General features: G+C 39.1%; 2 protein-coding genes across 3 annotated transcripts in view; one reads left to right on the top strand and one right to left on the bottom strand.

Annotated features, from left to right (window-relative positions):
* Positions 1-2: 2 nt before the first annotated feature.
* On the bottom strand, positions 3-4,014 carry LOC132911910 (nischarin). Of its 2 annotated transcripts, XM_060968956.1 has the most exons (4): positions 3,941-4,014; positions 3,555-3,710; positions 2,817-3,129; positions 3-2,733 (listed from the first exon to the last, which is right to left on the bottom strand). In XM_060968956.1, the coding sequence occupies exons 2-4, from the start codon at positions 3,680-3,682 to the stop codon at positions 1,747-1,749; spliced, it is 1,428 nt and encodes a 475-aa protein (XP_060824939.1). In that variant the 5' UTR covers positions 3,683-3,710; positions 3,941-4,014; the 3' UTR covers positions 3-1,746. The 2 variants fall into 2 exon arrangements, with proteins under 2 accessions (XP_060824939.1, XP_060824931.1); XM_060968948.1 differs by having other exon boundaries at positions 3,555-4,010.
* A 4,428-nt stretch (positions 4,015-8,442) lies between these two features.
* LOC132911680 (uncharacterized) overlaps positions 8,443-12,202 on the top strand; it is a 184,934-nt gene continuing 181,174 nt past the window's right edge. Inside the window, exon 1 of the mRNA XM_060968510.1 lies at positions 8,443-8,564. The gene's annotated coding sequence lies outside the window, so the exon portion shown is untranslated. The remainder of the gene's footprint in view (positions 8,565-12,202) is intronic.

The raw sequence follows: 12,202 nt of genomic DNA, 5'->3' as shown, positions 1-12,202 counted from the left end.
AATTTACCAACGAATTATCACAGTTTATTGATTTTGAATTCTTTATTAGCAAAATATTTAATCTTCTTATATACATATATAGATAGTCTGTGTTAAACCATTATAAAATTGTTACGCCAAACGCGTTACACCTTTCAAAATAACATCGGCTTAAAAGTTTAAACAACAAATAACGACTAATAAATCTGCGGTGATCGTATCGAATCGAAGACTTCTCAGAAATAGTCGCGTCGATTCGAGCGTATCGTCGTTTGTATCATACGCGCGTATGATACGGCAATTTAAATAACACATTTACGAATGTATAATAGCTAATATCCTTTAAAATGATTCATTGTTCGTAGAAAGAACGATTCTTAAAATGAATCTTTCTTATTTCTAAATTGCTAATTACTTACACTTATTACGCAAGGTATAAATAGAGTTTGAGAATCGCTACGTTAATCATATCCGTTAATATAAACGAAATTCTCCGATATGGTAAATTATAAATAAATACGCATCATCGATTTATCCGATCTTTCCATTTCGCATTTCGAGTTTGTATAAAAAATATATGACGATAACACGCAATATACAGTTTAAAAATAATTATTTACACAGCAGAATCTTGCAAATTTCGCTTTTACACAGATAAGTGGCACGTTATCCAACAGACAGACTGTTTACCGTTTTGTTTTCTAACCCCTTAGGTACGATGCGTCACTATAGTGGTTATCGCCGATGTCATCTTATATCACGATGCGTCACTATAGTGGCTCACTCTACTGACTCATTCGCTCGCCGTTTAAACTAAATGATCATTTTCATTTGTTTCGCTTCACAACTTTTTTGCTCTCACAACGTTTTATAACCGTGTTAACGATATACAAACAGAATATATAGTCTTTGTTTTTGATACACCAGTGTCAGGTATCGATTGTTGCTTTTCGTTAAAATAATCATACCATTATTTGATGCTCTTTTCAACATGCCGATCCGTATCTTTATAATCTTTTAGAATCTTCAAGCACAAAACGTCGCTTCAAAATAGAGAACGAATTTGAAAAACACTATCGCGCTACGAGTATGAAAATTGTGACGTGGGTCTATGTGTTGTACCGTGCTTTAAAATATATCAGACTCGGCTGTATTGTTAATTATTAATGTAAATTATTAAAGTATATGTATCGTATCTTTAAGAAAAATTCTAATTTACGTATCGTACGTGTCGTTTACGCGTAATTCGTCTCAAACTTTGCCGTACAGAGAAACAGACCTGCACAAAATTCGATCGTACCTAACAGGTTAAATAACCCGTATGACGTTCAAATTTCTGTATTATTTGATCGATAGATCGAACAAAGACATCTAAGGCTCACGATCTAAGACTTAAGCTATAGATTATTATTTTGGTACACGTATTATACTGATTAGATTATCGTCATATGTTAAAAGGTAATATAAAGCACCGACGTCGTAGATTGATAATAAATAGTGTATAAAAGAACTATAGTTCTGATGTTTTAAATAGAATATTAATTTCATTTACAAAGGAACCTTTTCATCTAAATCAATTAAATTGTCAATATCAGAGTAATATCACTTTGTCGATGGGGGGAAATGTGTATAGTCATCTTTGGTAGTTTCGCTTCATCAAAATCTAAATGCATGAAAAGGTTCTTTTGTATTTCAGAAACAATTTGGGTCAATTATAAAAGTTCATATCAAAGTGTTCTTTAAGGGAATTTATCGTTTCAAGTGGAATCATAATTTACCCGATCCTATACATATGTTTGGAATCTCAGCGGAGAACAGAGGCGCATCCGATGCGGTGAACGTTGGCGATTTTCCTTCTCTCGCAATGCGTAACGCTTGATGAACGGAAACGGTGTCCAGTTCTTTCTGATTTGGTTTCTCATTGTCCAAACAAATATCTGCGGCCCTTTTGCCAAACGGTTCTAACACTTTCACCCTGTAGTCGACTATCGTCGACACTGGATTTCCCGTCAATCTCAAATTCTCCAAACATGGTAGATGCCCGATATTCTTTACTTCTTCTATCTTCTCGATACGATTGCAACTCACGTCTAAACCCTCCAACGAATACAATTTCGAGAAGCTCGATAACGAAGTTAATTTGTTCTGGGACAAGTCGATGTACACTATATAACCGAGTTTCGTATGCAGATCGTCTGGTAGAGTTGTGAAATTGTTCGACGCTAGATACAATTGGGACAACCTCGGTAAAAGAGTGACGTTCGAAATTTCAGACAGTAGATTATTATTTAAAGTCAAACACTCTATTTGAGGTAACAATTTAATCGCTTCGTCTATAACTTCTATCCGATTATCGCTGAGATCTAGGTGAGTGACTTTGAACCAGACATGAGAATCGTTCGCATTTTCGATATTTTTGTGCACTTCCTCGCACATTGCCAATTCCACGATAGTTCTAAGCTTCGTGTTGTTTACTCTTAAATATATTACCGTGTCTCGAAGGTTGCCCATGTGATATATTTTATCCACTGGATACTGATTGATAGTTAGATCTTCTATGTTTTTGAAACTTGATAGCTCGATGGACAATGCAGAAGAATATATATTGCTGGTTCTATAAGGTTCTGGGCTCCCTTCGACGATCAAACCAGTTAGATGAGAATTGAAATCCAAAACGTGACTGAAGTCGTATTTCCTGTCAACGACTTCGATCGGTGGACAGGGTTGTTTCAATCTCTCGCTGATCGCATACAGCTGAAAGGGAACGGCCATATTATACCTTAATCGAAAGCATAATAAATAATATACGTTTCGTTGATTCAATTATGTATAGTCACCTGTATTAGATTAAACTTGTAAGTCTTGGACTTTTGTAACAAATTATTACCCTCTGTAAAAAACTCTAAAGCCATACTTTGTAGTAGGAAAAATATATCATATATATGCATATCCAGGAATACAGCTAATTCTCTAGGCATCGCTTTCTTTAAATAGTTGTACACTTCGTTCAGATAGATCTCCAAGTTCAGCCTACGTTTTTCAACAAAAGCTTCGCATTTATTTCCAATAAGTTTCTTTGGCGGCAATATGTCCTTCTTGACGTAATTCTCTGAGACAAGTTTATCGTGAAGCTCCGCAAAATCATTGTACCTGCGAAGAAAACAAAAAAAAAGATGCAAAAAATAAAGATTCCTTTTCACGTATTAAATTATTCTGATTGCTTATGGTGTAATGTCGATATTTGTCAATATATAAACACGACAATAATAAATATAAATGTGTAATATAGTAATCGTTAAAAACTTATCGAGAAACAAATTAGATTTTATTACATTTTAGACTAAATGATAAGTCCTAAATAAGTAAATTTATCTCTTTTGTGAGATGAATCTTTTGCAAAATCCTTTATATCAAAAGCGAGGATAAATGATCACATGCTATAATCGAATCGTTTTTTTGATAAAATACAATATTAGAAACAAGACGAAGTATACACAGAAAATCTACGGAAATTCTCGCAAACAAAAGATTCTTATCTTTTGAGAAGTCACGATAGAGGAATCGAAAACACTTACCTGTGCTTGACGGTCCATTTGATCGAAGCAACCCTAACCTCGATGCAGTAATAAGTGATACCGTCGACAGTGTCAGCCGATGGTATCTTAATATGCACATTTTCTTGGTTCAGCAAAAGACACGCCATCCTTGTAAAACGTTTCGGCAATTGTCGGCTGAAGATGTGACAAGAGTTGTAGTTGGTTGTTATAACCAAGAGGTTATCCCAGATCGAGACGAGAGCTGTCAATATCAACTGTTTTGCATCAGTGGGAGGGATGCCTCTTATCTATTTGTAGCATTGTACTGTCTTCGCGAATATACCGCGTTGCTCTTTTTTATTGATCCAAAACGCAATAAGATTTTATTATACGAATGTTCATATTTTGCACTATCAGCCACTAACCTTTTTACAGAAAAAGCATAGAAAAACGCACTCGGTGCTACCACCTTGCGATCAAGTTAAGCACTGACCCGAGACTGACTCATGAGCGAGTACGCTCGTACGCCCCGCTATTCTTTCCGACAGGGGTTCTCAAATTTTTTACTCCTTGCGAATTTTTCTCGATAATATAAGCAGACAGCAATTTCCTTTCTGATATGAGAGTATCGACCAGAATTTTCGTTCATGTAACATCAAGTGTACTTTTCCCTAATTTTCATCTTATTGATTATATCGAAGATCTTTTTTTACAATTTTTACATACTAAATGGTCGTTTGTCATTGGTCTGTCATTATGTACCAAATAACATCGAATATAGTAGAAATTCGTCGAACACTTTACTGAAACGAACTCTAATTATATGAAATATAAAAAATTGTAAGTAGTAATTAAAATCGGTGAGTTCAGTGAGAAGTCAGTGATATCAGAGAATTTATTATGGAAACTGTTTGTCCCCTGATAGATTTATATAAATCATATTTTGCTATATATTATAAGTATCGAGTTATCAATAAGTTACTATTTACATTAGTGGGAAAAAATGTATCTGCACAATTTACATGTTAAATAAGTTTCGAGTAACACTGAAATCGATTCTGTTTCCGTTTATACATCGCTAAATTGTTCGCTATGTGTAGCGTGTTTGATTATTTATAGTAGTATGGGTAACTGTGTAATCATGTACCGATAAAAAGAGGAGTGAATTAAATATTCATTTCGATTATCGTTATCGAAGCAACATATTCGTTTTATTTTCAATCATCTATGTTTGCCTCAAGTGCTTAGGTTGGTTATAATTAGATTAATAAAATAAATTAAAAGCATAATAAAGAAACGGATAACGTATTAATTACGTGTTAATTGTCACATTGTTATATTAATTAAAATATCGGATATTTATATCGGTGCATTTATTTTATTTAACCAAGTTCTATAACTGGTTTGAAAAATCTGGTTTTGTATACATTTATACACGTGTAATATATTAATTCATAATAGAATTTACGTATAGAGAGATCGGTAGGTATAAAAGATGGTATTGTTTCCTCGTAGTGGCAGATCGTGTTGCTATCAAATGGACGAACGCGCCCATTCACGGCGGTTCTCATTGGTGACAACCTGTTGCTGCAGTGGCGTAATCAAAATTTCGTCGACATAGTTCGTGATCGATGTCTGCGTCTACGATTAGCATTCTAGTAGAACGCTTCCTTTTCGAGTGACTCACGTTATTGACTTTCTGTGAAACTTTTGTGATAGAGTATTCAAGTCATTTCCCCTGTATATTCCATGCGTTAAAGTACAAAGTACAAAGTAAATTGAATTGAAATTCAATATTATATCAGAATTACATAAAAAATTTTTGTTTCTGCATTCAATCAGCGTTATATTTCTCATTAAACGTACTTTATCAGCTTGCTAAAATAAAACGTTACCATTTTCTGTTCTTACGTTTATTCGGTTCAGGCGGATGCGATAAGTTTGTGCGTTCCGTGTAAAGTACGTAGTACGAAAGTTTTCTAGAGATGCGTCACTCTCTATTTAGAAAAACGCTTGTGTACAACGCTTCAAGAGTATATTTCATGCATTGTTTTCTATGATCTATCACTCTATCGCCTTTTTAACGAATATCTGAATTCTGCTTCGATAATATGTATAGTCGTCCCGGGTAGAAGATCCCACAGCATCCGCAAACCAAATAAATCGAACATTTAACTACCAATCACCATCGAATGCCGATTCTTTGATGCTTATACGTTCTTTTGAATAGTTGCTTGAATTAGTTTTGAAATTGTTCGGTAAAGCGCTATTAGTACCGATATTTTTGGCATTTACGTCATTAGCTCGACGTAAGTTGGAAATTTAAATAGATAGTTACGTAATGTAAAAAAGATAATGAACAAAACAGATGGCATTATCAATTAACTTTCAAGTTACGTTTCTTCCTATACCTATATATATATATATTTTTTTTTTTAAATAATGTGCCAAAACAAGTTCCCTCGTTCTATGGTTTTCTTTTCTAATTACGTGATTTTATTCTGAATTACGTCGCATGTAAAACACATATGACTTATATAGGTGTAATTAAGACGCGGCACTGCGTCTTTGGGATATATCAACAGATCGGAACCGTAAGAAATACCTGTAAGAAGAAAGACGGAGGACAAGGGGCAAGCGAAATGTTGTAAATCGCGTAAAACGGCAGAGGCAACAGGGAATTTTCATCCCGATAGAATATCGGCAGGCTTACGCCACTGTAAATCGGTGGATGCTGCGTCAGGAGCAATGGCGGCACTGGCTTACCTGGCCAGTACCTAACCTCCTCCCCTCTTGTTCGTATCGTCGTCACGTTCCTCAGAGCAATCCAACGAACCTGTTGCCTGTTCTCATCCAGTGTCGTGTCGCTTTCACGACGATCGTGCGCGGTTCATTGCGGTTCCTTCAGCTTTGAAAGTTGTTCGCTACTCTGCAGTGAATTCGTCTACGAAATTCGAAGAATCTGTGCTTCGTCTCTCACGATCTTACGATTCCATGATCGAACGTTGTCTTCTAAGAAAAGTATCTTTCGTCTTTGTCAACTGAAAGATTACACAATTTCATCGCGTCTTGTGAATCTACACGTTGACCATATACGACGATTTGTTTGCGAGCGCCGCACCGTGAGTGAGATTATCGAGAAGTTATGTTCTTGTCAAAGGATTTGCCGAGTGGTACGTTTGGTAATTTGTCACGGTGTTGCCCGAAGGATTTACAGTCCGAAAAAATTACTGCGTTCTGTTAATTGAAACGAAGCATTACATATGGAAATTCCTTAGGGACGCATTTTGTCCGTTACATACGATCGATTATCGATATGCCTGAAGTGATTCGCGCGAAGTTTGGGAAGTTTGTTTCGTGTGCATCATGATTGGTAAAGTGGTTGCTTCGAAGATGAGGATTCTGCGCGAGAGGAACTATCGACTGGTTTCCTTGAGAGTGGATGAGACTGTACGCGGACTGAAGGAGACTTTAAGGATTGCACTGTAATTGCAGACTCGATGCCACGGTGGAAAGCGATTTCCTTGTCTCGCATTGGCGTCGCTCTTTATCCGATGTCAGCGATGATTTACGAGCGCTGTCGGTGAAATTTTTTAACGGATGGAATGATCGATAAACGTAGAACGGATCTTTTCGTGATTCGATCGCTTGCGAAGCCGAGTCGGTATCAGATATAGAATTTAATTTTCTCCGATCGCGAAATTTCCTACGCAATTAAAAATGGTTTAGTCTCGATCGTTTAAAGTATAAACTGAATTTTCTGTCAATTTTACGCGTCGCATTATTATATTCGAAATATCCGAATATATATGATATTCGTGACAACGATATCGAAAATAATCGATATCGTTGATGAAAACGAGTGCTAAAGGGCAAATTCTTCGATAGAAAATCAAGGAGGTATAATCGTTGTTCGTTCGGTAGTTGGAAGAAGCGGGTTGCAAGATTTGACAAGTTCGTGCTTGTGTTACCAAAAGAGTGCATTTGTGCGCGCGTGCAGTGTAGTGAAATAAAGTACCGAGTGAATTGCGTCGATTGTCTTTCGACGTCCGTTATCGTACGGTTTCATCCAACGTCTTGCGGCTTAAATTACGGTGAGTCTAACATATGCGACAAGGTTGAACGTTAACAATTTGGCGTTTGGAGAAATCAAGATTTAAAAGATTTAAACATACGCGTATATTATTTGTTTCGTTGTCGATTATTTTCATTCACAAATAAACGAATCGATCGACGAGCATCGGTCGATCGATTCTTAGAAAACAAACGAATCGCGTAAAGCGTGATACGCGTTGAACGTGTGGCGATTAAAGGGGACCAACGCGTGACAAAATGTCGAGATACTTGACAAAGCGTGCGCGGCCTCGTGACTCATAACATAACCTCGAGAAAGAACGACTGTCGGGCAGGTAGGCATTTCAGTGGTGGGCGTACTCTCGAATTCTTGTCGTGTCGTTACCGCTCAACCGTGCCGAGAAAACCATTATTCGGTCAGCGATTATACGTAGAAACGATATAAATTTTCCCGTTTTATAAAATAATTGCTTGCTACCATGTACCGCGATACATGCGATACACTGCGTTGCTTTCGTCGTTCGCGGCAATTTTATAGTAATAAATATTTGTTGCAACGTTCGATATCGGTGCGTGCTTATGGCAAATGCATGGCTTCCACGAGAAACGCTTGATCGTATTCGAAGAAAGTGAAACACGATCAAACGTAAATTTCAGCTATTCAAATCTGCCTACGTTTTCTCGAACCTCCTCTTCGATCGATCGATCGATCGATCTTGCGCGTGTTCTCTATCTTTTTATTCTCTTACAAAGAGAGATATACTTTGGAATTAAAAAATGAAAGTTTACGAAAATTAGAAAGATCACTGTCGTTGAAATTACTTGAAAAGTAACAGCGGAACATCGTTTGGCAGTTTGGCTGGGAGGACGAGCGGGAAAGCGGTGGGAGCGGATAACGAAGAAGAGAAGGAGCGCGAAGGATGGTGGCTGCCGTGAGGCCGTTCGTCCAAGCAGAAGCTGAGACCGCAAGCAGAGGTGAGTGGCCGGTCTCTTCTCCTTGGAATGTTGCGTCGCCTCTCGCGCCTTCTTAACGAAGAATGCAGTTTATCGCTTTCGTACGAAGCATCGGGGATCGGTTCCGGTCACGCTTGATAAATTCGTGGTCAGCATGGTCGGACAGACAGTTGGAGTTAACGCGTTTCCGTTCTTCGATCAGCCTTTACTTTTTTCCAGTTTATATTTTCCTCACCGGATAATCAGCGTGACGAATACGTCGACGCAATATCGCGTGGGCAGTATACCGAAGCATTTTGAGAAGTTTGATAGAGAAGTTGATCGATCCGCGAGAAGCATCTTTAGGTTAAATTAGCTGCATTTCGAAGGAAAGCATTTTAACAACCTTCTTCCGGCTCGCGCTTTATAGCTCGAGGATCGTAAAATAATTTTATTTCGTCAAATAGAATTAAGAATTAGACGTGGCGCAACTATCAAATTTACTGGTGTACTTATAGAGGTGAAATAATCGAGATTAATTTTCGCGCGAAGGATATCAAATAAAGGGGAAATTGATATTTGGGTTAAAGCGTAGTAAAGTGAGAGAAACATAACGAAATATATAGAATGGTATTTTAAAAACGTTGATAAGGAAATAAATTTCTCTTTGTATCGTGCGAGGATCCAGTGCCCCATATATACAAATATCTATGTATGATAAGTAGATATCTAGAACTGTAACAGGAAATGGAATAAGAAATATTTCGATATTGCGAGAAATAATACGTACTTCGGTAAAGCCCAAAGATACAAACAGAGTTTTTGACATGGACGCATTCGTAGATGTTGAACGTATAGTGCGGAGTGCAGGAGGATATAATCTCTTTCTTCAGGCTGGTCGAAGAAACAAACAACAATTCGCATAACGAGCTTGTAAATCGGACCTTTCTGCCGATGCATTTTATACAGGTGTACGTACTTGAAATTTTCTTTTCGCCCGACGAAGAATTTCGTTTCGAGACTGTCTCTTCTCGGAGAGTACCGCGCTTCCTGTAATTCGTGCTTCGCTGTTCCACGAACCGAACGGAGATCGCAGAAGAGATAAACTAGGAATAGACGTTGACGAGTAAAAATTCGGTCGAGTTGACTTCGAATCGCGTTAGCTGCGAGAGAATACGAGAATCTTGCCGTTAGAACGATAGCTTTTTCTTTCTCTCTCTTTTTCTTCGTTTTATTCGTTTGGTATCGTTTTATCGAACCAGGTTAATCATCTCTACACGCTAAATCCTCAAGCGTCGTCCTTCGCCTTTCATTCGAAAGTTTCGAAACACCTGGACGAGTTTAATACTCGAAGCAATCGCGTTGTCTCCGATCGTTAGTTTTCGATTTTACCGGCAAGATTCTCGAACGGGTTTAACGGGACAGCTTGTTGCGGACAATCGGACGAGCGTTCGTTTCAGCGGGTGCGTATCCTTGCCGGTGCGCAACGTGTTCGTATCGATGCCGTGGCACGTAATCGCCTTTCGCGAGCGATCGCACCGAGCCGGTAACGCGCGCCGACAGCGTTGCGCGACAATTTTTTTACACCGTGCGTTGCGTGTTGCAATTCGAATTCTATTAAGCGTTCTATTCTCGCGCGGAACGCGATTACGCGAGAGATACGAGGGGTAGGACGTTCGGCTCGACGAATCGCGCGATTAGAGGGAGTCTTGTTAACGCGTTCCTCTGCCACGCGCGTACAAGTTTTCGGTACGCGTCGAACTTGTCGACGAAGCCGACCGTTCCGCTGTCGGGCTCCACCCGTTTTTCCGCATATTCACTTTGCGACAAATTTATCTCGTTTCGTTGCATCGTGCGTTCTATACTTTGCCGAAAACTTTTGTTAGAAACGAGAAAAGCGTAGGTACAATGGGTGATCGTTAGCGCAACGATGCTGATATTCGAGTCATGAACGAGCCAGCGAGGTTTTAAATTTTCCGAATCTAGGTGAAGCGTGTTTTCCTGAAGATCGATCAACCGAATTATGCATGCACATGGAGATCGAGCGCTCGAATCTCGACTATGCAAATCCTCTCTGGGTGCGAAGGGAGTTACGTACTCGACCAACCAAACAATTAATTATACCGTAACGTTTCGACACGAAGCATATTTACATATATAAAGGGAGATACGAGACGATTAATCTGTTTGTAATTTTCTAGTTAATAGCTTGTCGACCTTTTCGTTTAAATTTTAATCGCGTCTTCTTCGCGACATATATAACGCGATCGTAAATTGAATCTATACTGGCTATCAAGCACGCGTTCGCGCGTATAAAAATGTTTTCGCTTACTACGTATTGCTCGATATCGGACGAATCTTGCCAGTTGCTCGGTAATCGGCTCCATCGTCGTTTCACTTCCACCTTTCTCCAAGCCAGCTAACCCGACCCACTTGCCACGCTCATCCTCCGTTCCTCCTCCGTTCCTCCGCGCAAACTTTCCTCCGATCGCAAAAAGTCGGCCGATTCCCACGGTCGCGCGCATAGTTTGCCCCGAAACAGCGGAAACGGTCAGCCTCCGCTCTCGGATCCGTTGTTTCGCAACGGGGGTGCGCTTTTACGATGAAACCTCTGCAAATTCAACGCGTTTATCGCCGGGCAACTTGTCGCCTTCTTTCGCTTTGACCTCGCGAGTACGAGTCGCGTTCCTCTCTCTCTCTCTCGTCCCTTGTATCTTTTGGCGCCTCTATCTCTAACCTGCCGTACATGAATCAGAAATTTGCGCGATTGGGATGCGACGTGTAGCTAACTTTAAGCACAGTAGCTTTGTTGCTCGTGTTACTGGATTTCCGTCATCTGGTTGAATCTTTAAGGCAGTTGAGGTTTGTCTGTTGCTCTTTACAGGATCTATTTTTATCTGATAGTCGACGTAAGATAGAATTCGATTCTTGTGTCGTCTGATATCAGCAAATGCGATGCGTTACGATATTCATGGTTTTATAATACAGATTATACGTTTCGTCATCGTACTTAACGTGATTCTGTTTATGGAAACTAAATTTCCTACGGAGTACGGAAAATCGCACGAACTGCGTGTAATCGCGAATGTTGTTGCGTACTTTTGGTATTTCGTATCGTCGAATTTTTCGAATCGAATATAAATAAATATAATGTTAAATGCAGTTGCGTATCGTGAAAATATGCAAACCTCGTATCGTTTTTTGGCAATAGGTGTTAACGCGAGAAGAGAGAAAATCGTTATTCTTGTCTTGAGATTTGAATCTATCGCGTAATAAAATTCGTCACTGTCGCCTCGAATATTTTTCTTGACACGTGGAATACCGTCAGATTGGAACAAGGGATGCATAGGTGTCGAAATTGATGGCACGACTGGAACTTGCGAGAATAGGATCTGTCAAAGAGGCCACTGGTGACGAGTAGCGCAGGTGTTATCGCGATAGGTATCGACCAAGTTCTCGTACATTTCTATTTCCACATTTTTACCGCAGCGAGACCCACCGTTACAGCGCTATCGATTCCAACTATTCGAACCATTCGCTAAATTGAACGTTCGAACTCTTTCCGTCAATTAACCGAATTAACAAACCCTTTCCCCCCCTTTCTATCGAGTTCGTTGAAGGCTCTCGAACTTTCAATAAAAAATGAACTTTTTTTTTGGTGCACTTTACGGAACAGAGCA

Source organism: Bombus pascuorum, chromosome 1 (assembly GCF_905332965.1).
Source record: "Bombus pascuorum chromosome 1, iyBomPasc1.1, whole genome shotgun sequence".
In the NCBI taxonomy this organism is placed as follows: domain Eukaryota; kingdom Metazoa; phylum Arthropoda; class Insecta; order Hymenoptera; family Apidae; genus Bombus; species Bombus pascuorum.
The sequence above is the reverse complement of the archived record's forward strand: the minus strand, read 5'-3'. Positions and strand labels throughout refer to the sequence as shown.

Bases quoted from the DNA above. Each gene is read 5' to 3' on its own strand.
- LOC132911910 (XM_060968956.1), bottom strand. From the start codon at position 3,682: ATGGCGTGTCTTTTGCTGAACCAAGAAAATGTGCATATTAAGATACCA. The intron at 3,130-3,554 runs GTAAGTGTTTTC...TTTTCTTCGCAG, and splicing joins AAATGGACCGTCAAGCACAG to GTACAATGATTTTGCGGAGC. The intron at 2,734-2,816 runs GTGACTATACAT...GTTCCCTTTCAG, and splicing joins ACAAGTTTAATCTAATACAG to CTGTATGCGATCAGCGAGAG.